General features: G+C 44.0%; 1 protein-coding gene across 7 annotated transcripts in view; it reads right to left on the reverse strand.

The window, feature by feature from the left end:
- The window catches only part of LOC116647131 (integrator complex subunit 6-like), a 53,330-nt gene that overhangs the window by 16,161 nt on the left and 10,264 nt on the right, over window positions 1-26,905 (reverse strand). For 3 of the 7 annotated variants that reach the window (XM_032428259.1, XM_032428260.1, XM_032428258.1), the window contains 7 exons: window positions 14,229-14,378; window positions 13,429-13,518; window positions 13,016-13,199; window positions 12,628-12,756; window positions 10,276-10,439; window positions 7,681-7,833; window positions 4,801-4,933 (listed from right to left, as the gene is read on the reverse strand). In XM_032428259.1, coding sequence (XP_032284150.1) covers window positions 4,801-4,933; window positions 7,681-7,833; window positions 10,276-10,439; window positions 12,628-12,756; window positions 13,016-13,199; window positions 13,429-13,518; window positions 14,229-14,378 — 1,003 coding nt within the window. Of the gene's footprint in view, window positions 1-4,800; window positions 4,934-7,680; window positions 7,834-10,275; window positions 10,440-12,627; window positions 12,757-13,015; window positions 13,200-13,428; window positions 13,519-14,228; window positions 14,379-26,905 lie in introns of those variants that run through there. The other 4 variants (XR_004302284.1, XM_032428262.1, XM_032428261.1 and 1 more) reach the window with 4 other exon arrangements.

The raw sequence follows: 26,905 nt of genomic DNA on the forward strand, positions 1-26,905 counted from the left end.
TGAGGGCAGCTACGCTCTACGGTCCATACTCTTCTTTTTTAAGATTTATTTGTTTATTTATTTGAGAGAGGGGAAAGGGACAGAGGGAGAGTGGGAGAGAGAGAATCACAAGCAGATTCCCCACTGAGCGAGGAGCCTGACACGGGGCTCGATCCCATGACCCTGAGATCATGACCTGAGCCGAAATCATGAGTTGGACACTTAACTGACAGAGCCACCCAGGCGCCGCTCTACAGCGCATACTCTTAACGCTATGGGGCTACACAACCCAGAACGCGAAGTAATGGTGGAAATGTTGAGAGTGTCTATTTCAGAACTCAACACAAAACCTAAGTTTGGGATTCGGGGGCACAAGGACCTCCAGCCTCTAAGGGTGTGAAAACTCCTGTGCTCCCTGGGAAGACACAGCTTATGGAAAAGCCTGGAAATGGATATTTAAAGGCAAAGGGCAGAATGGGAACTGAGTCAAGGACAGACTGACCCTCAAATGGATGCATGGCATGGGGGAAGGGGGAGGGATCAAAGATGCCAATGAGGTTTCTGGCTTGGGATGTTTGCAGAGGGATGGTGATGCTCTAGGCAGGGTTGGATCCTTGGTGTCAGAGGTTAAGGAGGACCAGGGACAGATGTGGCACATGTACCTCTTGTGACAGAAGCCATTGCAGGGAGAAGGGGAACTTGGCATTTGGGGAAGAGGCAGACTGACGGGTGACCAAGCAGACAGTGCTGGGAGTTGACCTTACCCAGTACTGGGGAGTGTGAGAGTGGGCATCACGTGGCTACTTAGACACAGCAGGTGCACAAAGGAAGGACTGGATGCTTCCTCTTAACCTTTGTGCCATGTCCACATCTGACTGCCATTACCCGCAAGACCAGCAAAGCCCAGGCTTAGAGGGCGGGTCTCGCGATTGTGAAGAGCTGTACATCTCAATTTCTACTGGGAGAGCAGCTACCCTGGTTAGGGGCACCTTCACATAATAAGCCCTGCAGTAATAAGGTCACCTCAACCCCTGCGGTGTCAATGGAGACCCCGTGGGGAGGAGTAGTGAGGAACTCCTGCTTCTCCCAGCCAGGGAGGTATCATTCTAGTGAGGATCCAGAACCCCCACCCCACCCCCACAGCAGTAACGAGGAGCCCCTCCCTTTGAGTGTCAACAGAGGCCAAGTGGGGAACCTGGACTTCTACCCCCTCCCGGCACTAACAAGGCAGGACCCTGCCAACTCTGCCAGGAGTGAGAGAGGAAGCTGAACCAGAAGGCTTAAATAAGATCGAGACTCCTAACATAATGCTGAAAAGGCACAGGAGTCAACTGAAAATCCCTCAACGTACCAAGAACGAGGAAGATCTCACAACGCATTCAAAAGACCATCAAGAGATGCCGACACCAAAATGACAGAGACATTAAAAATATCCAATAAAGGGCGCCTGGGTGGCTCAGTTGGTTAAGCGACTGCCTTCGGCTCAGGTCATGATCCTGGAGTCCCGGGATCGAGTCCCGCATCGGGCTCCCTGCTCGGCAGGGAGTCTGCTTCTCCCTCTGACCCTCCCCCCTCTCATGTACTCGCTCTCTCTCATTCTCTCTCTCTCTCAAATAAATAAATAAATAAATAAAATCTTTAATAAAAAAAAAAAAATATCCAATAAAGATGTAAAAGGAGCCAGCATAAAAAAGGTTTCAACAAGCAATTATAAACTGGTGTGACACAAATGAGAAAACAGAAAGTCTCATCAAAGAAAGAGAAAGGAAAAAGCAGAAGATATAAAGAAGAACCCAATGGAAATCTCAGAACTGAGAAATACAATAACGAAAATAAAAAGCTCAACGGATGGGCTCAAAAGCACAACGGAGGGGACAGAGGAAATAATCAGTAAACTGGCAAAGAGAACAGGAGAAATCACCCAGTCTGAATAACAGAAAACAGACACACACACACACACACACACACACACACACACACACCCGCGAAAATGACCAGGTCTAAGATTTGAAAATCTTTCCCCGTTCCGTAGCTTGCCTTTTCACTCTGCTAATTATGGCCTTTGCTGCACAAAAGCTTTTAAGTTTGATGGAGCCCCATGTGTTCATTTCCGCTTCTGTTGCCTGTGCTTTTGGTGTCACCTCTCTCTTCGTTATTTCTTTTTTCGTTTTTTTTTTTTTAAAGATTTTATTTGTTTGACAGAGAGAGACAGCGAGACAGGGGACACAAGCAGGGGGAGTGGGAGAGGGAGAAGCAGACTTCCCGCTGAGCAGGGAGCCCAATGTGGGACTCGATCCCAGGACCCTGGGATCATGACCTGAGCCAAAGGCAGATGCTTAACGACTGAGCCACCCAGGCGCCCCTATTTCTTTTTTTTTAATTTCCAGTTTTTATTTTAATTCCAGTTAGTGAACATACAGTGTTATATTCGTTTCAGGTATAGAATGTAGTGATTCAACACGTGCATGCACACCCGGTGTTCATCACAAGTGGACTCCTTAGTGCCCATCCCCTCTTTCCCCCATCTCCCTGTTCCTCCCTTCTGGTGACCAGCAGTGTGTTCTCTATGGTTAAGAGTCTGTTTCTTGGTTTGCCTCTCTGTCTTTTTTTCCTTTTGCTCATTTGTTTTGTTTCTTAAATTCCACATAGGTGTGAAATCATATGGTATTTGCCTTTCTCTGACTTATTTCGCTTAGCCTTATACTCTCTAGGTCTATCCATGTAGTTGCAAAGGGCAAGGTTTCATTTTTGATGGCTGAGTAATATCCCATTGTGTACACATACCACCTCTTCTTTATCCATTCACCTATCAATGGCCACTTGGGCTGCTTCCATATCTTGGCCATTGTAAATAATGCTGCCATAAACACAGGGGTGCACGATCCCTCTGAATTAGCGTTCTTGTAGTCTTTGGGTAAATATCCAGTAGTGCAATTACTGGATCATAGGGTCATTCTATTTTTAACTTTTTTTTTCTATTTTTAACTTTTTGAGGAATCTCTATACTGTCTTCCCCAGTGGCTGCACCAGTGTTATTCCTTACAACTGCATGCGAATCTATAGTTATCTGAAAATAAGATGTCATCTTAAAAAATAGAAAAACCGTATGATTTCACTCATATGTGGAATCTAAAAACACAAAACAAATGAATAAACAAACAGAAAGCAGAATCAGACCTATAAATCCAGAGAACAAGCTGATGGCTGCCAGAGGGGAGGGGGGTGGGGGGTGGGGGTGAAATGGGTGAAGGAGCGTGAGAGGTACAGGCTTCCATTTACGGAATGAACACGTCACGGGGAAGAAACGCACAGCGTAGGGAACGTCGCGAATGGTATTGTACCCGCGCTGTATGGGGACAGAGGGCGGCCACCCTTGAGGGGAGCACAGCATAAGGTATAGACTTGTCCAATCACTATGTTGTACACCTGAAACTAATGTAACACTGTGTGTCAGCTACCCCCATGTAAAAACATTTTTTAAGAAATCATTAACTAATAAATCTATTTGAACTTATAAATAATTTAAACAAATCCACAAAATATAGGTACTTTCTATTGGTACCCTTATTAATCTCAAAGACATAACCTATATTTTGTATCAATGACAATCACCTTTGAGAGGACATTTTTAAAGTGGACTAAGAAAGTCGGTAGACTATACACAAAATAATCATGCTAATCCATTTATAATGACCCATTCTTAACCTGCTTAACTTGCAACATTTGAAAGAATTGCTTTTTCAGTACATGTAGTACAAACACTACTTATAGCACTAAAAATCTTATGCTTTTAATGACTAGATGAAAACTCAAAGGTTGAAACTTTTTGCAAAAATTAAGAAACCCCATCGAGGGCGCCTGGGTGGCTCAGTTGGTTAAGCAACTGCCTTCGGCTCAGGTCATGATCCTGGAGTCCCGGGATCGAGTCCCGCATCGGGCTCCCTGCTCGGCAGGGAGTCTGCTTCTCCCTCTGACCCTCCTCCCTCTCATGCTCTCTGTCTCTCATTCTCTCTCTCTCAAATAAATAAATAAAATCTTTAAAAAAAAAAAAAAAAAGAAACCCCATCGAATAAAAATGATCCCAACTTTACAACTAGAAGGATACCTACCACATGGTACGACTATATTGCTCCAAACAGATGCAGCTCTTTCAATGAGAAAAAAAAAAATCTCTACACACATTTTCAGTGATATCTCGGTAGCAGCTTCTGGAGTCGCTCCTTGTAGAATTTTACCATGGAAACGACAGCTTCTCCGACTACAGTGATTGCAGAATTGACGCTCGTACCTAGTTCCTTAACTTGCCTATAACAGATGCCTCCGGAGCATTTAAGATGCTTTTATGGGGGAACGAGTGGGAGCCAATACCCCGCACAGAAGCCCTATTTTCTGGAGAAAACCATCAGATTCTTGGAGCATTAACCCCAATCAATGGAATCTTTGGTCCCAAATTAGTCAATGGAAAAGCCAAGTCACTTGAAACGGGGGGCAGGGGGCTGGGGGGCGCGGCGGGGAACGTCAGCACTGGTGCTCGCAGCCTAAAATGTGACAGGAGCCACACCAGAGGCTAAGTGTCTCTTCGGTCTGATGCAAAAAAAACAAAAACAAAAACAAAACAAAACAAAACAAAAAAAACAGAAGTAACAAAATGAAACAGAACAGAAAACAGTGTGCAAATTCTATCCTTCCAAACCGGTGTTTAGCCTTTTCTATACCCTGATATCAATTATTCTTTGACTACATTTAAAACGCTTAGCCGTTCTCCCATTTTTCATTTCTGTTGCATTTTAAAGACGATGAAGTGGCATATACTTTACTTACCTAAAAGAGGGAGTAAAACCGGGTAGTTGTACGGCATCACAAAGAGGTTTACACAAGTTAAAGTCGTACTGGCTTTTAAATAACCAAATGGATAGCCAAGTTCATTGTATTTTCCACTGCTAGTAACAAATACCTAAGAACATGAGATCAGACACAGTTATGACAATGAGGATTTTATGTGAAACCAAACTCCCAGCAACATTCCAGAATGACATCTAAGGCACAGCTTAACTATAATGTAAAAATGGCAATAGCGCTTTTAGCCTGGGGTCATGTCCAAATAGGCCATACTAAATAAGAACGTTCTGATTGCAATTCTTTATACGTTATATTAAGAACTGAAACCGGACTATGCGGTCACCATTCGGAGACCACGGGCTACATCAACAATACCCAAATATTTACTTGGTTAGCACAATGGCAAACGAGGCTGAAATACCACTAAGTGATACCAGCCATGAAAACAAATGGACTTCTCAAAAGAACAAGTGGGGACAAGAGTGGGGACTTGAGAAAAATGGAGCATTTTTCATCGGGTAAATACTTATCGAGTGGCCTATTATGAGCCGGACACCGGTGCTAATTATTTGGAGGCAGCAAGGAGATGCTTTGGTTCAATCTGGAAGGCATTTTCTCTTCTAAATGATGCTGGTAGAGCAAACATTCAGTAACGATCAAAACATTAATCTTTATTCCATGTGACTACCATCTTATTCCTCGCTGATGATTCCTGATTATACGGTCAGGTCCCGTACACTCGATATGCTGGGCTGATGTCCTCTGGGTACCATTTTTTCCTCTCTGTTCCCTGTTTCCTCTTTGGCCCAAGTTAGGGCACCGGTACGTACTTTTAGGGATCTAGACCTTTGCCTTTCCCGAAGTCCTTCAGCAGGATCATTGAAGGCAAAAGTCAAACCGTGATGGTGAACAGAATCCATTCACCTTGCTAATTCCTGGTACCAGCCATATCACCTACCAGTTGACTAAACTCTTGCTATATTTAGTCGTAGCTAAGAATAAATCTTTCCTGTGTCTTTTGTGACCCCACAAAACAATGAGTCGTGCTGGTGCTATAAAACAGGACTCATCTACTAGATTTCATGTCATAATTTGAACCTTAATAGAAACAAAGAAGTGTAGTAACACATGGTGGATTTCCCCCTATTTCCTAAGTATGTAGAACAGAAGAGGGGGGAAATCATCATAAAGGATTAAAAACGTTACACACAGCCATCGGGGGTCAGGCCTAGGAGGCCCATGAGAGGTGAAACACTGTTTTTTGTTCCTCTCTCCCTTTCTCTCTTTCTTCCCTCCCTCCCTCCCTTCCCTCTCATAAGCCCCCTGAGTTTTTCCAAATTCCTTATCACCTGCAGATTCATAGAATGGGGGGAGGGGGATTCAAAGGGATCATTAGAGACCATCTCGTCTAGAGAAAGTAAGTGTCTGGCCCAGGACCACATTACTGGTGGCAGACGTAGGGTTGGAATCCAGGCTCCATTATGATTTAGCCAAATTTCCTGGCGCTCCTGGTTCCTCTTATTCCTTTTCACTCCCACTAATTCCTTGCCTTCAAACTAAACCAAAGTCACATAAGGTACAGGAGATAGGCATATGGCCTATTTGAGGGGTGGTGCAGGAAGCAAGGGCAGGATGTCTTATGCGCCTCTGGAGAAGCTTTACAAGAAATGTGCTATACAGAAAAGAGGGCTTCTTTTTAGGGAAAAGGTATGATTTGTAATTGTATTTGCTTGTATTGCAAAATTTGTGTCAATCCATGAAGTCAACCTCCTATCGTGGTTTTGAGTTAACATTCTGTCATCCGTATCTCTACATTCCTAGCACATTTCCGGGGCATTGTACTGTTAACATAAACATACATTCAGAAAAGTGCGTTGAGTCATAGGTATATAGCTCAATGAATGTTCACAAAGTGAAAGCACACGTGTCATCAGCACCCAAATCAAGAAATAGAACACAACCAGAAAGAAACCCCTTCGTGTCCCTTGCTGGTCACTGCTCTGCACCCCCAAGAGAAACTACCAACCCGACTTCTGACAGAGTCAGCCCGCTTTGCCTCTTTTTGAGTGTAGATAAAATAGAATCATAGGATATGGGATCTTTGATGGCTGGCATCTTCCGCTCAGTATTATATTTATGAGATTGTTCTGTTTCTTACACTTCTACATTCTTGCTTCAAGTATGTTTCTTTTCTCCTACCCAGTTTTAGCATCTTCGGAGAATTTAAGTAGCTTAAAGACAACTAGTAGCAATAATCTCACATTTTAGGATGAAACAGATGGCAGTCTAAAAGTGTTTCTTGCGTAAATAGAAGCTAACAATTACTGATTGCTATATGGTGCCGGCGTTTAGAAATAGAACAAACACACTTCCAGCGTAGGACTTCCTTATTATATCCCAATAAAAGGGCTGTGTGACTGCCATGTCTGGATTTTTACAAACTAATATCCAAAGGTGAGTCTATTAATAAATCAGCAAGCCCTTCCGGCTGAAGTATATTGTTTGGAAGAGCCGGTAACACGTGCACTTGCCGCATCCGAGTAAAATCCATGTTACACACACCGATGTGCTTTGTACGGGAAGAGAAGTCTGACTACATGACAGAAACACAAAAAGTAGTCTCAGGGCTTATGGGGGTTTTTTTGTGTCAAAAATATCTTGTACACCTGAAACTAATATTACACTGTACCGTTAACTACCTGGAATTTAAAGAAAAACGTTAAAAAAAAATTGATCTTGTACTTCCAATCTGTCAAGTTCACACGAAGCCTCAGCTGCAGAAGCCACCTTTGAAACTTCTTAAAAGAATTCCCAGCTCCCAGAGTGGTTACAGACATTTGGCCAACAGGTAAGGGTAAGTACCTGCCAGCAGGTATGGGGAGACTTTCGTTCCAGGATGTACTGAGTTAAGGGTGAAGGTTCAAGTTCATATTTGTCAAAAGGAAGTTTGTCTATTACCATTGGCTCACAATCTACGCAGGAGAACCTCACAACAGGATGAGATGTTCGTGGAGGCTAAAAGACAAGAGGGGAAGATACAGTCCGTTACCAAAGCGAGCTTACGTTTCTGACAAATCCGCAACCCCTTCCGTGTTTTGTGAAACCATCGCTGAGATATAGAGCAGTGCTTTGAAAAAGAGGGCATCGCCAACAGCGTCCATCTGGGGAGGGCACAGGGATTCTTTAGCTCTACCATCTACTTGGCATTGGGAGGAGGAAAGGTGAATTAGAACACTCATAACTACAATTTCAGTGAAGTAAAGATGACAAGTGCTTTGAATACGGTTGGGAAGTCACTAATGATCCATAGAATGAACCCCGATTTTCAGATCCACTTTGCAACCTCCAAGCATGACCTGCCCTTCATTCCTTTGTACCATGAGATTACAGATAGTCCAGATGCTGCTAGCGAAGAAGAAATCCATGAAGCTGTCAAAGGAGCTAATGACAGGGCTAGAGCCACTAACAAGCAAGCAGAAAAACTGTAAAGCCATGGAAAGAGCAAGGCAAGTACCAAAAATGAGCCAGTTACAACACCCAGGACCAGTGGAAATTTCTCACCCCCGCGAGCTTGTCTCAGACCAGTTAGAGCCGAGGATGCTTTGGGCGGGCTGCAAAGGTACCAGAGCGGACTGGTAGAGATGAAGAGATGAGGAGATAGGACAAATCCCCGGGACAAGGGTGAGACGTGGTGCCCCCTCTTCTTGCCAAGAGATCTCTCAGGCTAATAGGAATATGACAAAACATCTCCGTTTCCCTTATAAAGGGGAAAAACATACTCCTTTGCCTTTGTGATTTACACACCTACAAGATGTTTGAGGAGCTGAGGAAAACAGCCATCAAATGTGCTTTTAAAGCTGGGGGGATGGTAACAGGGGTGATGTGTGGGTTAGCTGGAATTTCTTTCATCCCAGTTTTTCCTGATTTTCATTTTTTTAAATATTTTTACTTATTTGAGAAAGAGAGAGAGAGGGAGAGAGAGCGTGCAAGCATGGGGGGAAGGGCAGACGGAGAGGGACTAGCAGACTCTGCTCTGAGTGTGGAGCCCCACACAGGGCTCGATCCCACGATCCTGAGATCACGACCTGAGCTGAAACCAAGAGTCAGTCGCTTAATTGACTGGGCCATCCAGGCGCCCCTCCTGATTTTCATTTTAATTAAACCTGAGAAATACTTCTGGCTTCTTTGATTTAAACTGATTTTTAAAAAGCCATAAAGACACAAGTGAAGCCCTGTCACTAGCAATAATGACATAAATCCGTAACTAAAACATTCACTCCGGGGTCTGGAGCTAAGAGCGACTGGGCACTGAGATCTGCCCAGTGTGTCACCTTGGAGCCCTGAGGGAAGGCGGAGGAGATATACCCTCCCCCACAGCAGGGGCGGAAGTGGCTCTTCAGTCCTATATTCTCATGGCATCTCCTGGGAAAAGGAGCCTAGAAAGAGTAATCCAGAAGAAAATACAGTTCATGTCAGAAATTTCTAAAACGCACACAGGATGTAGATTGGCTGAACCAGGAAGGTGCTGAACTGAAGGCGTAGTGATCGTTTTGTGCCCCTCCCCCCACACCAGAAGGCTCACTCTGGCCTTTGTGCAGAGGCTTGGGGGAGGAAGATGAAGGGAGAGTGGGCTCCACATGCTTTCCCTCATTAGTAGACACCCCCCTCCCCCCCAAAAAAGCCGATTCATCTGGTACTAGGAACAACTACAATATCAAACCCTCTTCTCCCAAATGCAGTGAACAAAAAGAAAAGTCCTCGCTTAGAGATCATTTTTCAAATACTGCTTAATTATCCATCACCGAAAGGTACACTGCCAAGGAACGCAAGTCCATGGATTACAAAAAGATGAAAAGCAGGTCCACAAAGTTCCACTAGGTGTCTAATGACTCCCCAAGAGGAAGTAGAAGAGCTTCTGTTCTGAATGTGTTTCTAGAACCTAGGCAAGGTGCAAGCTAAGTTTTCATTTCCTGAGGATGTACACGAAAAACAATGTTAGTGCTCTTTGGACATGGCGCTTCCCATGTCAATCAAGTCAGCCGCTGGGAAATAAAAACCAAGCCACAGATTGCGACGCCATCAAAAATAACAACGCTTTAACATCCAAAGTGGGCAGTTCAAGTGGCAAAAGGCAACTAAAAGAAAGAATGCCAGAAGACCAAGGAAGTCCTCTCTTGTTTTTAGGTACAAGCTTAGACTTCCAGCCAGAGAGAAAAGGTATAGCTTAAAAGCCTGGGATCGAGTCCCACATCGGGCTCCTGGCTCAGCGGGGAGCCTGCTTCTCCCTCTCTCTCCTTCTCTCCCCTCTCATGCTGTTTCTCTCTCTCTCTAATAAATAAATAAAGAAAATCTTTAAAAAAAAAAAAAAAAAGCCTCAAAGCCATTTTACAAGGGTCACTGTAATCAGCAAACTGAAAATCCGGAATGATGTTTACCTTTTTGTTTTATGACACTTACTAGTGAAGGTAAATTCTGATCTGGCCAGAAAGATTCTGGAATTGGCCAGTGTCCAACAGGAACACCAGTCTTAGAGTTAGGTCGTACATAGATGAGCTTATGACAACTATGCCATGGTTGAGCAGCAAATGAATTGCTTGGCCTGGATGAATCCATAAGTCCATCTAAAAGGTAAACAAAGACAGATACTAAGGCATCAATTTCTTTTTACAGCTGCTGATCTTCTTGCACAAAATTTCCAGCTCCAGGCAAAGTACAAAACAAGCCAAAAAGGTACTTCGTGAAAAAAATGAGAGAAATCAAAGACTCTATCAGGATTTCTGAATGTTCTCTCTAGCATTTTTCATCTAATCCATCCCTCTAATCCAACACCCCACCCCCATCCTTAACTATGCCCCAAACACCTAGTTATATGGAAAACTATTATAAAATTAGTTTTCAATTTTCTGAATTTGGACACATAAATTACCCCCACCAAACCACTAGAGTTATTTTTTCAAATTAGGTAAATGAAATTGCTCATCCCTTGGTATAGTTTTTACATTTTTGGGATCTGACAAAGTAGGTCATAAATTCCATTTAGATTTTCTTTCTATTCCCAGTTAGATGGGGGGGAAAAAAGTATTCTTTACTAAACAGACCCAATGACCACAAAGGCAAAATAAAAACAATCCAGATGCACTCAAAGAATAGAAGGAATGTTGACGATACAATCTACATATATAGTTGGGGGAGGGAACATAAAGCAAATGCATCGAGTTTATTATGGACAAATTCATGATAGTTTCCCCAGCCACCATTAAAATTCCATGGAAGCTGGGCATTGTATAATGCTGAAGGATGTATCCCGAATGTATTTGAATTGTTTAAACTAGCATATTTCATTTGTCCACCAAAAGAGGGCAAGGCAGAGTTATATAACCTTTAATGCAATGATTCAATAGTCTATATTTGTAAAAGAGACATTTTAATGATTTGAGTCATATTTCCTAAATTACAGGTCATTTGATTTACTTATTTAAGTGTCACTTTAAAAACAAGTAATTACTTTACGCCAGGAGATTTACTAGGGTCTATGAATCTCTATGGAATACATGTAATGGCTTCAGGGGACCAAGAGACCCCCCTGAAGTTGAGCTCACAATTCTGGGGATGTGCATCTTTCTGAGGAGAGAGTTCTTAGCTTTCTTCAGAATCTCAAAGGCTAAGAACCCTGGACAAAGGGGAAATGGAACTAGAAAGAAAATCTGAGCTATTTACAGGACACCAAATCCAACAGGCTTTCCATAGGACCGTTCCCAGTTCACATTAAGATAATGAACACAGAAGTATGGATGGAACCGTCAATCATTAGCAAGAGAACGTGTCCTTCCTCAATTAATTTAATGAATTTCAAATAGGCTGTGAGTCCTCAGTCTTCCGTGGTGGGTGTTCTTAAAGTGGCGTCCAAGAAACCCTAGAATTAAATACCGAATTGTATTTGTGTGGCCAATGTCCATTATTCTAGGGAGAGCAGTCTTTACATTTCCAACAGCTTCTTAAAGGGTTCTGGGAACTAAACATCAAAAAGGTCAGGAACCACAGGATCCATGGCTTCAGACAGAGGCATGTGTCTTTCTGAGCAGCCCCCACTGATTGTGGCCACGCAATGCCAATGTATGGATCAGGTGAGACAAGCACCATGGGTAATGATGTGTGTGAGCGCCCAGGAACGAGGAGAAGCGGCCTTGCAGAGTGCTCCCAGGGAGGCTTGCGGCGCGGGGATGACATGAGGGAGAAGACCCTTCCCCTATACAACAGTACTTCTGCGCTCAACTATTTTGCGATGTTGAACTTTCTGTAAAATGTCACTTGAAGAGAAAAGTTTCAGCAGTTAAAAAGTGGGCAGGAAAATCCCGGTGTAGGATCTTATAGGACATTAAGCAGTTTCTGGACAAATATTCACAATCTCTTGCTGACATGCGGTGACAAACACGGATTTCCTAAAGATTGCTTGGCACATTTGGGGCTCACAAGACCAAAACCAGGTTACTGGTTAAGTGGCACTGCGAAGTGATTCTCTAGATATTTCGTGAATTGAGAGGTGAATAATGCAGTGTATCGCCAGACTAGGACCAGGGGATATGAAAAGGGTAGGGAAAAGGAAGAATTTTCGTAAGAGGATTTGACACTGAATTAAAGTTGTTAGAATCTGACCACCCAGGCAATGAATGAATGGCAGCTGTTTGGACGGGATGTGTATAACCCCATGAATGTGTGTAGACAGTAAAGACCATGTCTATTATGCGTTTAATGTCTTCCCCATCTCTGATCATTCTCCAGGGTAAAAGGAAAAAAAGTCATCTACTGTACCTTCTCCAATAGGAAGTGGATCTGGTCCCGTTTTTTCAAAGTTAATAACTACACCGCTCTGAATTTTCTGAACTAGAGATTCTAAACACTGATTCAACATCCTTTGTGTTCTAACACAGTAGGAGCGACCTATACCAGAAGGAAGAACAAACAGTGTGAGTTTGATCAAATAAAATGCGACTTAACAATATAAGCATTTGAAATCCTAAAATACATCTCGAACGGATCATAACTACATTGGCAGCCAACCTCACACTCATGACGAGAAGCAGCAGCAGAGCTATAAGATTCGGGAGGAAAGCAGGACAAGACAGAATATGGCGCTTAAGAGGAACCATACCCTGCTGCTCTGGATTCTTCCTTTAGAAATATGAGATATTGCCAATACCTCCTGTGACTTCACACATCTGAGTGATGGCGGACTCATCAGTCGGTACACTGCCTAGCTGCTCTGGTTCCATAGAAGCCAATCCAGGCAAACGCAACACCAGGGCGAATAACCTTTGATCCCAACGAAAAGGTTCTTTGGTTAGTTCACTTCCGGGCAGAGGAGAATTCAAAGGGAGATGAAGCTGATAAGGCAAAAGTTGAGACGTTTCATCATAACAACCCGTGCAACAGTGAAGAAAGAGTTAACAGGGTCACTTTTCTTTCATGGACTCAACAATCTTTCAGGGCTCGTGAAGATGGAAGGTTTGATCAAACTTATTCTTAACTGGCAATGCGGGCCTCCCACAGAAATAGCGGCATGTTCTCTGCCATTTAAGCGAAACTTAAAAAAAAAAAAAAATGAAATCTCACCTCTTCCTGAACACCAGCAGTACTTGTTAACTTGTTTCCATCTGTGATGGTAATTAAAATAGATGGTTCTAAAAAAAATGGATTTCTCCCCTAAAATACATTTAAAAAGTATTAGAGCCATGTAAAGTAATAAAATCGTATTTAAACTTTTTTTTTTTTTTTTTTTTACATTTGCCTTGCCTTTACATCGAGACATCTAGGGATGTCTCAAGTGTGTGATAAAATTTGCCTGGATAAATAAGAAGGAAAAGATTAGGGACTGAAGCGGGTGGGAATCAAAATAAGGATCCCTGCTGAGGTAACATTCAGAATAAACTGAGGAATTCATATCATTCAGTAGTGACTTATGCTCTGGAGCCAGGACAGTGACTCTGGTTATTGTGCGCAGAGTTTTCTAGAGTAAGGACAACAGGAGCACCAGATGCTATCTTGCCTTTCTCTTATTCTAGAGCTTTTCCATTGAATTGGGAGAGACGAGGGAGTTCAGGACACTGAAAATTTCTCCTTAAAAGCCTCGTTCCAGTATTTCTCAGCAATTTATTCATTCCATTCTCAGATAGCTGATGATCTGATGGGGAGGCAATTTTCACTACATATTTTATATGATCAAGCCACATACAAGGACCCCCCCGCCCCCGCCCCAAAAGAGGGATCTTTTTTAAAGCAGGTATTTAAAAGATACGGACTTCCTTTTGGCAGTTGTGAAAAGTAGCAGAAAACTCGGTAACCACGCCCAATTTTAAACTCTTACCCCAAGTCACCAAAATAAATTAGCTGTACTCACTCAAAGTTTTTTTTACCTGTCCATAATTGTCTATTCCAGATATTAATCTATTGAGATTTAACAAATCAAATGAGGATCTTAGAGCCTGACCAAGAGTAGTCAGTCCAGAAGCCTGAAGATTTTTTAGTTCACTCATGAATGTTGCGTGATTTTCCTTCCAACCAGCCTGAAAACCAAACATTTACAAAGAAATTCCCGATTATACAATGAACAATATATAAAGTGCAAGCAACCACTAACCTCTAACAAATTAATAGTTCCTTGATCTAATTCTATTCTATGTCTTGACTGACCAAGTGGAACTAAAGCAAGCAATCAGTTTCAGAAAGATCTGTCAGCATTAATGACCGACAGCAAAGATGCAAACAGTGCATTCGTCCATTACGGCTGGAAGGCTCTGGCTCAAGAAGTCCAATCTTCTGTTCAGGTCCAATCGAACCTACCCAAACACCTCAGTATTTACCTTACTTTGACACGGATGATGAGCATGAAGTGAGGAGGAGAGGAAGGACTATTTTTAAATGCACTGTCCTTGATAGAGACAACTTGCTCTTGACTGTCTGATCTACTTGAACTTTTCTAACCAAGATTCTTCCGCCCAAACAATATTTTCACTTTAAATAAGAGTCAAGGGGGAATTCTAGGAATAGAGCCACAACTATTTGGAGACAACCCTTCTGGCATCTTCAAACATTCAGAAAGCCCCAAATCTAGGAAAGGGGGGAGAAAGAAATTTAAAAAGTTCTGGCAAAGAAGCAGCACCCCCTCGGCACCCGCAGCAACCATGGACAGCGGCCAAGAACCAGAGACCCAAGGCCAGCAGCCAACATGCTCTGATTGAATGGTTTGTAGAAGAGAAGGAAAAGATCACGGTGACTGGTCAGTCACGGCCACAAAAACAAAGCAGCACCAAATGCAAAGAAGAGAAGCCAAAAGAAGACTTGGCAGCTAAGAGCGGGTCACAGAGAAGGCCAGCCAGGGACAGAGCAAACAGCACACAGCTTGGCAACTTGGTGGGAGGAATGGCCACCTGGGTCTCGGCAGCCCCGAGGGCAGCAGTGTGAGATGCTGAATGCTGAAGTCATGCCAACTGGGCCAGTACAGCTGGATGTGGAAGCAAAAGCAAATAATAAGCGATAAAGCATTTAAAGGTCATGTTTAGCTGAAGGCATCCTGTCCATTATCCACGCAACCACAGCAAACACTATCTTCGCTAGTTTCCCAGTCTCCAGAAGCAGTTTGGGTCAGGATGAGTGGGAGACAGACTGGGGAGGGGGGAGGGGGCAGAGTCTGCGTGACCTGGAGCGAACCTGTTGGCTCTGAGGACCTAAATTGTATGCTCTGCAAATGAAGAGGGTTAAGCAAGCAGGGACACTGCGTGAGGCTGCGCAAAACACAACCCGAGGGAGGGGTCATTCCCGTTGGAATCCGTGAGAATGGCGCTCCCTTCCACTGAACAGTCCAGAACCTGGTTAAGATCCAGTCCAGTCCAATAGTCTGGGATTCTGTGAAATTAAAGATGTGCTTAGTTGTCCTTTAAAAAGACTCCTAACGGGTGCCTGGGTGGCTCAGTCGGTTAAGCGTCTGCCTTCGGCTCAGGTCATGATCCCAGAGTCCTGGGGTCGAGTCCCGCATCGGGCTCCCTGCTCAGCGGGGAGCCTGCTTCTCCCTCTGCCTCTCTCTCTCTGTCTCTTATGAATAAATAAATAAAATCTTTAAAATAAAAATAAAAAGACTCCTAACATATCCTATAGAGCGAAGGATCTAAAGGTGAAACCTTTCCACGTGCTCCTTTGGCCACACTGTGGATATGACTTCTAGCGCCCCGGCAAAGTAGAGCATGAGAACAATTCCTTGTGGCCCCAGGAAAATCTTGCTGGATTAGACAAACTCCGCTTTACTTAAAAGGAAGGCTTGTGGTGGAAATTGTCCTCACCAAATACCTAGAAACATCAGCAGGTTACAAATCACACTGAGTTCAAAAATAAGCTTTCTTCCTTGTGGCCGAAGAGAAAGGTCTGCCATTGGCAGGGACAGAGCAAGTCTTTCCTTCAGTCAACACATTTGCACGGGCCAACTTGGCCGCACTGGGCAGAACGTTACACGCCGGGGATATGGAAAGGGCTCAGCCCTCGAGGAACTCCTGCCACAGAGGAATGAGAAATGCAGTTCTACAGGCTGAAGGGACAAGCGGCCAGAAAGTCGGGGAGGGCTTCTCACCGAACACGGGGCATCTGCGGAAGAGCATGGGGCAACCCGCCCTGATGGAGGGAGTGGAGGGGCGCGCCAAGAAAGAGAACGAGCGTCCATAGAAGGCTAGGGCTTCGTGGGGAACCGCAAGTAATTTGATTATCATTGCTCTGGGTACATGGCGGGAGGCGAGGCCGGTAAGTGGGGCCCTCACTGTACGGTGCTTTGTACGTTGTGCTCTGTAGTTTGGATTTTATCTGTTGGCTCTGGGAATGACTTGAGGTTTTTAATTAGGGGAGGGGCACGATCAGATCTGGATTTTAGCAAGATCGTTCCGCTGGGGGGCTGGAGAATAAATTGGGGGCTGGTGGGGAGGCTGAAGCTCGAGGCAGGGAAACTGGTTTGGAAACTGTTGCAATAGCTTATGGGAAGAGTGATGAAAGCCTGAGCAACAGCGGCGGGGAGGGAGAGGAGGCTGCCGATGAACAAAGTGTTTCAGAGGCGGAGTCAGAAGTTCTTAGGAGCTAATTAGAAGGGCTGGGTGAGGGAGAAAGGTCGTCCATTAAGTTGAGCTTTGTGGCCTGGGCAAATCTGAGAATGGCCCGTCGTTCACCCACAAGCCACTTTATAAAGTTGACTTCTTTTTCGGAGTTACTTCACTACAGCGAGCACTGAACTCCCGGGAGCCACAAAGTAGTTCAGGGCATGAGCAAAGAAAAATTAGCTGACTACTTGATTTGGGGAAGGGCTGAGATAAGACATGAGTACCACGTAAGCAAGCACCCTGTAACTCATCCATATTTAAAATAATGTGTCCTGATTGTTCATCATCTTACTAATCAATCTGTCAGAATAATTGCCCTTTGAGTTTCCCCTTATACCATGAATTGAAAGCATTTTACAAATCGTTTCTGCACCTGAATCACTGGCATTGTTTTTAGGTCAATTCCAATTCTTTGTGGTGAGTGGAACAGTACAAGAAATTTGGATGCTACTCCCACCTCGGTACTACAAAGTGTGGGGGCCACATGTGCGACCCCAAAGCAATAAATGTCTTCGGAGCAGTCTAGCTCCTTCAAGAGAAAACCGAATGTCCCTAAATGCATTCCTCACAATGCTGAGGAGGGAAAAGCCTATGGATTAATCTCAATATTTAGAGCACCTTATTCATGAGACAAATTTCTTCCCAAAAGATAATTATAAAGAGCTAGTGGCAGAAAGTAGATGTTTATATTCTTCATTCTCATTCTCATTATACTCTTCATTGCTCGGAGTTGACTTTTTTTAATAAATGAATTCAGGACAGCCCATTTACCTTCTTTTTTTTAAAGATTTTATTCCTAAGTCATCTCTACATCCAACGTCGGGCTCGAACGCACAACCCCGAGATCAAGAGTCACACGCTCCCCCGACTGAGCCAGCCAGACGCCCCCCCGCCCATTTACCTTCTTAATACAGTCTTTTCTTTCAACTTACTCCAAAGGTACCCTACTCTCATGTCTGTAAAATCTTGACTCATGATGATGAGTTCCACACATTCTTATGGAGCTTTGCAGCTTACTAAGCACTTTCCCATTTCACATTTGTGTAGGACAACCCTATAAAACAGGCATGGTATTACCATCCCTCTTTTGTTTTCCTAAACCAGGAAGAAGTAAGACTTAAGTAGGAGAAGCTGTGGTCAGGAAAAAGAAACTAGGAGGCTTGAATTAGTAATCCAGGCCTGGGGGAATCAGGGCCCGAATTAGGATGGGAAAGAAGAGGAAGGGGTTAACTGAGCAACACTTCAAACCAACAAGATAGGACCTGGTGACAGACACACCATGCATGGGCCTACAGGAGACAGAGCAAAAGATGGTGACAAAACTTCTAGCCCGGGACACCGAAGGAACAGAGGATTGGGACAAAGGATTAACCTGGCATGAGTGAAATCCTAAATTAAGAGTTTACGGTCTTCCCAGGTCAAGTTTTAAAAAGTCTCCCAGAAGTCAAATGATGATGGTGACGATGATGATGATGGTGCTGAATAATAATGAGAGGTAATGCATGTCTGGGCCGACGTGTCAGGACCCCACTTACACTAAACACAGTATCCTCCTCATCCGGGCACGCCACCGCCCCATCAAGTAGGTGCTGCTCTTATTTCCATTTTATAGTAATGGAAATAGAAACTCGTCCAGGTCGAACAACTAGTAAATGACACAGCCAGGATTTGAACCCAGGTAGCCTAAGTTTAGAGCCCGCCAATTTAAAACACTGTACTAGAGAACCTTCTACCTATTCCACATATTCACCTCATAGATAGGCCTTGTTTTAGTAGCTTAAAAGTTCATGCATTTATTGAAACTTCCAAATCTCTTTTCACTGAAGCCTACTTTCCCTGATGTCTAAATGCAGACCAGTTGGGTGTGGAGGGCAGTGACCTAGGACTTGGAAGACCCTGGTCTATCCTGGCCGTAACTAACTAGCGAAGCAACTGGTCCAGAGGAAGTCGGTTACCCCTTACTAGGGCTGTTGCCTCATCTAAGCAATGAAAAGGCTGAAAAACCACCGCTAAGGTCCCTTCGAGATTTCCTATCTTCTAATTCCATACCGTTATATAAATCTGACTTACAGAAAGAAAACACCTCACATCTTAATAAACATGTTAATTCAGGCCTGGGTGAAATTTGTAGAGTCAACTGAACACGTCTTTGAATACCAACAGAAAAAGTATGGGCCTTTCAGTCTGTCAGTGCCCCCTCGGATCACCACGGAAAGGAGAGAAGCTGCACTCCTTTCCCTGGAAGGGCGAAGCCTAAAAGAAATACTTTCCACTCTCCTCTGCGGCCTTACTTCCATCTTCTTATCTGACTGCTGGGTGTGGCAACAGGAAACTGGCATGCTCCCTGTAGGCCTGTTGCTGAAACTCTTTCTAATTTTCTGGTATGTTCTGACATATGTTGCTTAAGGGGTAGGCTCTATAGGGGAGGTCTAGCAACGTGTGAACAATTTGGGAGCTTCTGGGGAACACGCACCTAGGCTGTGTCCTCCAGTCTAGCCTTTGTCAGGAAGACAGCCATTACTTGGACTCCTGTGTCTTATTTCGTCACTGGTTTCAATGGAGGAGGGAAAGGAGGGGGTGCTATTTAGTGGCTCCCCCCAAATCTCACCATCCTAACACTTCTCCTTTCTGAGCTTCATCCCATTTTGGCCAGACCATTTCTCCGATTCATTGATTTTTATTTATTTTTCTTTTTTAAAATGGGAGAACCCTTTCCTCCGTCGAAATCATGCCAGGAAGTGTAAACAAGTCACAGAGATAAAAGCAGATCAACTGTCCTTGAAGGGGATGTGGGAGTGGCGCTAGAGCCCTTTGGGAAAAGCCCTGCTCCATCTCTAAAGGGCACTTGTAATCCTTTTCCAAAATATAAATGACCTTGTTAGGCTTAGTCTCACGTGCAAACTTAATGAACAGGCTGTGAATCTCCCCCTCTAACGTAACCGAAAAACAGACTTAGGGCAGCTACAGCTCACCTTCCACAAGAGAAGTGCCCCCTTAAAAACTATGTAAATGGAATACTTATAAATCAAGAAATAAATGAATAATTCCAGTTCTCTAGGGTGATAGCTACTGAAAGGGAATCGCAGAGAATCTTCTCAAAGAGCAAAAATAGAGCTTGTCACAAGCCTATCTGGACACTCCCCTGAAAAATAATAGTTCCGCTCAGCCCAAGTCTTCAGAGCTCGTTAGTAAGCCCTTCGTGATGAATAAAAAGGCCTCCCTGGGATTCAGGGAGAGACAACACACACTGCTTCCTTCTCCTTGACAAGACTTTCTTTTTTTTTTTTTTTTAAATCTTTTATTAAAGGAAATGAAATCAGCCTGGTAATATTTGCCCTTCATAATCCCAGATAGAGGGCTATCCTGGACCGCGGGCTCTTCTTCGAGGTGGTTACAAACCAGATGATTAACGGATTTGACTATTTTCCCAGATGTCGCAAGTTAAAGCCAAGGAGTTTAAATTTAGCAGGGCCACCATTTCTCCTGTTGAAAGATAAACTATTTTCCTTTTTTTTCCATCTGCTCTCCACAAGCTGGGGACAAACTGGTTCTGCAGCAACTCGGACGATCGGACTAAATCAATTTCCATCGCATTTTTCGAGCAACTTACTTTCTTCTCCCATCTGACGTTCTATCAACTTTGTCACCGCGTACCGTCCTTGCGTTGGTAAACTGACCAGCGAGACAGAATGACGTGAAGAGTAGGAAGCCCTGCTTTTCCAATCAACTCTGTCTCCTGAGGAGACGGATGACTTTTCCCTTGGTCTTTGCCCTTAGCCTTATATGGAATATCTGTGCGAATTAAAACTGTAAAACTTCTGGAGTTTTCTTCTCACAACAAAAACAGACTCTAATTCTGAGAGATATAAGACAAGGTTTTCTTGCCCTCCTACGTAAACAGACCACTGTGATAGCTGAATCACCTTAAAACATTCAAACTTTTGAAATTGTATTTACAGGCCGCACACTTAGAAAGGAGCTTGTTAAAATGGTGAACTACACATTAGGAAGACATATCATTAAAAGAATGGAACTGTCTTGCCTCTTGTATCTCCTTTAAAACTCTCTTCTGGTATTCTATTTTCTGACCCTGACATTTTTTTCCCCCTCAAAACTCTAGCGATTTGGACTGATTTCACTTTTGGGGGACTCGAGGTACTGATACACTTTTAGGTTCAAAAGAGGTGGTCTATCATTCTGTGTTACTAATACAGCTTTTTCTTATAAAATTACTGGTTTTAAGAATATCCGGTTATCTTGGATTCCTTGTTGTCAAAGTCACTTCCCCAGGGGCACTTAGTGTCCTGAACTTGCTAAAATGCTCGAAGTGCATTTATTTGATTAAATCGGTTCTCTCCCTGAGAACTCTGAATGCTACCATTCTGTGTTTCAGTCCACCAATTAATTTCCACCCACGTGCTTCAGGAAATACTACCAGTCAAGACCACACACAAGAATTCTGGCTTACTTGAGTCCTCTACTTGGTAAAAAAGTTACAATTTCTTAAGAACTAGTAAAAATGTATCTGACAGTGTGCAGCCTGCAAGACTGTTTTTCCAGCAGATGGCTAAAGGCCCTCCTGAGTGTCTATTTTTTAAAAAAGATTTTATGTATTTCTTTGAGAGAGAGAGAGCTCGAGCAGGGGGAGGGGCAGAGGGAGAGGGAGAGAGAGAATCCTCAAGCAGACTCCCCACTGAGCACAGAGCCCAACGTGGGGCTTGATCCCAGGACCCCGAGATCATGACCTGAGCCAAAGTCAGACATTTAACCCACTGAGCCACCCAGGTGCCACCATGAGCACTTATTTTTTGAGTAAACGGGGGAAAGAAATGATTCAGTTTGATTCTACTGACACAAAATTCACGATTTTGTGTCACCGGTCTCTTTAGAATACCTAGTATGAGGTTTTTTTGTTTTGTTTTGTTTTGTTTTTTAGTGGGTAGGATTTTAGGATTTTTTTTTTTAGTGGATAGGATTTTTTAGTGGATAGGATTGTTATCCTAAAGATTAGTCTAAAATATCTGCAAAATGGGGGCGCCTGGGTGGCTCAGTCGTTAAGCGTCTGCCTTCGGCTCAGGTCATGATCCCGGGGTTCTGGGATTGAGCCCCACGTTGGACTCCTGTTCGGCGAGAGGCCTGCTTCTCCCTCTCCCACTCCCTCTGCTTGTGTTCCCTCCTTCGCTGTGTCTCTCTCTGTCAAATAAATAAAATCTTTAAAAAAATAAAATAAAATAAATAAAATTCTGCAAAATGCATTTATGAGTTTTCAATTCTTACCCCAGAGAATCGGGATGAAATTATGAAGTAGCACACCTCTCACTTGAAAGCATGGTAAGATCAAAAGAAATTTGATCTTCACCAGAGGATGCTAACACATAGAAACCGAACTTCGGAAACTTTTCTCTGAGAATCAGTTGTACTGTTACTAAAGGAAAAATACTTAAGAGTAGCAAAGAATTTGCCAAACTCCATCAGATATAGTGTTAAATGCAACCTCTCTCACTCTCAGACCATTTCAACTGTAGCTATTGACCTATTATCAGAAAAAAAAAAAGCCACTGTGCAGATCACGTGTTCAACTGTTGAGACTTTGGGTTCTGATAGGAGACATTTTTATGAACACATACACAAAATAAAAATTAACAAAGGTGGCCTTGGAAAAACACAAGGACAGAAGTGAGACTAAGCCACCGAAACACTGCAGAAAGACTTGAACAGAGGAGACCGTAGAATGGCCGCTCATGACTTTCCAAAGATTAAATAGCATCTCTTTCCTCCAGACTAATTTTTTAAAAGATTATTTGTTTATTTATTTATTTGAGAGAGAGAGACAACGCATGAACGGGGAGGGGGGGCGCGGGGGGAGCAGAGGGAGAGGGAGAAGCAGACTCCCTGCTGAGCACAGAGCCTGGACTTTGAGATCACAACCTGAGCCAAAACCAAGAGTCACCCAGGCCCCCCTAGACTTTTTTTTTAATAGATTTTTTTTTAAGATTTTATTTATTTGACAGAGAGAGACACAGCGAGAGAGGGAACACAAGCAGGGGGAGAGGGAGAGGGAGAAGCAGGCTTCCCGCTGAGCAGGGAGCCTGATGTGGGGCTCAATCCCAGGACCCCAGGATCATGACCTGAGCCGAAGGCAGACACTTAACCGACTGAGCCACCCAGGCGCCCCCATTTTTCTAAAATTTAAGGCAATTTTGAATTCCATGCCTCAATTATTCCCCTGCGTGCCTTTCAGTTATACGGTCTGTCCCATACTTTTTCCGGAAAGAACAGTGGAAACAATCTAGTCTAACCCCTTCATTTTACAGATAAGAAAATCGACCCTATAAAAGGAAAGTGACTTGCCCAGGGTCATGTATCTATCTAATCAGCGGCAGACTGTGGCTACGTGCTAAAGTGACACCCCTCGCCACAGGTACATGACAGTAGGTGGGGTGACCTACTAGGCAGGATGTACCGTGACCACTTTCTAGAAACTGATTTTTGTCAAAGGACCTAGACTTAACCAGACTTCTAACACACAGCTCAGAAGCGTCACTATGAGGTGGAGATCACCGTGTCGACACAGACGTGTGAGCTTTTAAGAAAAATGGAGAGAGCTTTGACCTGCCCATCTTCAGCTTTCTCCTACAAGAAATACACCAGGAGGGACGCCCACTTTCCAATGCCGTGGCTGTATTAAAGCCTAGATAGTCTCCCCCAGAATCCTGTTGTCTCCTGTCTAGTTACGCAGGCTCCCTTGGGCACAGACAAATGCAAAGAGAAACGGGGCTCCTGAGGACACAGCCGTGCCTTCAGGCAACTGCAGGCCGATTTAAATCACATCTTGGTCTAGTTCAGGCTAAGCAACCTCCAAAGGTCATATTCCACCCTCCTCCCTCTTCCTTTTGCAACTTCTCATCATTATAATAAAGCACCTTCTGTCACATCCTCCCCCTCAAGTCACACCCTTATTGGAATGCTGCCAGTTCACTTTCTCTCCTCCCCCCCACCAGCCTCCAGCTATCTGGGCTCTGCATCTCCCCTTCCTTTGGTTAACTGATGCTCTAAGGGCTGGCATTAGGAATGGGGAGACCCAACTCAGGGGGTGGAAGAGACAGGTCTGGCTGAAGCGCGGGGCTCCTGTGGGGAAATGATGGGGAATACGTTTTATACACACGCATGGAGCAGATCCCAGAGGGCCCAGGATGGCACCCATAGGCCCCGGGGAATCTTTGAAGGCCTGGGCGGGGGAAGGAAGTGAATATGATGAAACCAGCTTTTTTAGAAAGTTAGCGGTCAGTGTGGGAAGCGTAGGAATTTGGGAGGCACTGGGGAGACCAAGTCGAAGGCTGTTATAGTGGTCAAAGCTCAAAAGGTCAGGACCCGGCCTCAAGTGATGGCAGCCGGAAATTGAGTTGAAGGAACATATGTAAGAGATATTTCAAAGGGATGATGGACAGGTCTTAGAAGAAATGGAAGGACAGGGTCAAAGCTGAATAATGCCTGGCTTTCAACCCTGGGTGACTAAAAGCTGGGGAATATGGAAGAAGGGATAGGTTCAGGGCCACAGGGTCTTCCTGATGTGCCTACCATGAGCTAAGGGCAGGAGAGACAGCCAAGTGGAGATGTCCTGTAGTCAGCTAGGTAAGAAGCTGAAGATGGAGAGGCATCCGTGTGGAAGAAATATTAGAAACCATGAATGAGGTCAGATACATTGACCAAGAGAGTGGATTTGGAAGACAGGGAAAGAAGATAGAGGAGGCAGTCAGTTTCTGGAAGGAAGGAGTATTAACAGTTCCAAACGTAGTCAAGAGCAAAGAGAATAAACATGAGTAAATTGGCCCAAGCAGCTATATAGTGAATCCTAAGACCTTGAGAAATCATATTTACTTTTCTCACTAGTACTGTTCCTTACTTGCACAAACACAAATGCTTTTGGTCTTTTGTTCATTAGCATTCAAGTCCAGAGTCTGGCTCTTGGTACTAAGTTTACTGAACTGTTCAACCTACAGGTCAGGATACAGATAATGAGAGAGCAAATGCCATTAATGACGAGTATAATCAGGCAAACATGGTTTAAGAAATGGCACTCCAAGGCGCTTGGGTGGCTCAGCTGGTTAAGCGACTGCCTTCGGCTCAGGTCATGATCCTGGAGTCCCAGGATCGAGTCCCGCATCGGGCTCCCTGCTCAGCAGGGAGTCTGTTTCTCCCTCTGACCCTCCCCCCTCTCATGCTCTCTGTCTCTCTCATTCTCTCTCTCAAATAAATAAATAAAATCTTAAAAAAAAAAAAAAAGAAAAGAAATGGCACTCCACTTTTCCTCCCGACATCAGGCACATCAGCATGAAAGTCTTCATACGCCTTTTCTCCGGTTAAGACCCCAGTGGCTGGGGGCGGCAGGGGCGGGGGGGTGCATCTCCATTCAGAGAAGGAATATCTTAAGAAAGAATATAAATTAACACTGCTGTCTAACAGAAATATAGTGCAAGCCACATATGTCCACCTCTCCCAACCTAACTAAGCAGGAAGAAATACAAGTGACCTGGTTATGGCATGGGTCAGAGGCCTGGGGAGGCTGGGTGATGTGGAGGGAATCAAGAAGGTAGCATTAGCTAAGGCACAGGCCAATGCATAAAACACTGCAAAGGTGCTTCTGGCACCTTCCAGCCTTTTACAAAACCACTCTGCCTCCCCACAGGTTATGGATTAGAAGAAACGAAATGGTTACTGTGGTGTATCTTGAACATCTTTCTTTTCCTTAGGAGAAAAACATGTATCAGGAGATTCATAAAGTGAAAGTGGCAGATCAGATTCTGGAAGCCACTAGCTAGGCAGAGACTGCCCTGTTGCTTTTTCAAGCCTCCCACTCTTCCTATAGGGCGGACTCAGCCCCGGAGGACCAGGACCGGAGGACCGGCCCTCAAGCTCCACCCCCAACATACAGCTACTATCTCAATCTCTACTATCTCAATCTCTACTATCTCAATCTCTACCACCTCCACACGCCATCCTGGTAGGGGCAGAACCAGGGGACATCAAACGCCAAACCATTTCACAAACGAATGCACCGTGATATTCACCTAGAAATAGTCAGAAAAAAAAATAAAATAAAACTAGTAACCCTGGCAGTCATAACTTTCATTCACTGAGTGCTTTGCTCTAATACCAAGCACTGCTATATCAAGAACAACTATAAATAAGAGCATGATAATTCTGTCTAAAAAACATGGCTCCAGGACGCGTATCAGAATGGGAAAATACCAGTGAGAAGTTATTAAAAGGAATGCTCTCCCATGACTGATAGGAAAAGTGAAGTGGCTCATTTAGCGAAGGCTCTGGAGTAGAGACAGACCCGGGTTACTATTCGGCTGTGTTATAAGTAACCTCTGGGCCCCGGTTTCTCTGAGTTAGCCTGGTCGGGAAGATAAATGAAATAAGTGCTTTATATTCACTGGCAAATTGCCCTGTACATAGGCATTACTCAATAAATGTCAGCTGCTATTATTAGAAAGCCACTGTATTATTGTTCACAATTATAAGAAAGTAGTTATAAGGCCAATCATATCTGTAAAAGCCAGATAACACTTTCGATGACAACACAGTGGGTTTTAGGAGGTCCCAAAACTACGTCTATAAAATACGTGCCCTTCAGCAGTACATCTGCACTTTCGTCCAGACTCAGGATTGAACATTGCTATTTCTTCCTTAAGTGGGAATCATTACAGTAGCAGCAAGATAACGTAGTCACTTCACTTCTGTAACCCCCATTAGGGGGACCAAGGTTAGAGAGAGGAATAATCACGGGAGCTCTCCTATCATGTGGACCTGGACCTCCCCCCCTCCTTTTAATGCTACTGATGACACCCCATGATATAAGACAAGGACTCTGGCTAGGAAACATCGAGAATGCCTTCAATAAGAGCAGGGATACAAACCCCCCTTTGTTTCTTAGGTTTTATACTATGCCAAGC

Source organism: Phoca vitulina, unplaced genomic scaffold, assembly GCF_004348235.1.
Source record: "Phoca vitulina isolate PV1807 unplaced genomic scaffold, GSC_HSeal_1.0 scaffold39, whole genome shotgun sequence".
NCBI lineage: Eukaryota > Metazoa > Chordata > Mammalia > Carnivora > Phocidae > Phoca > Phoca vitulina.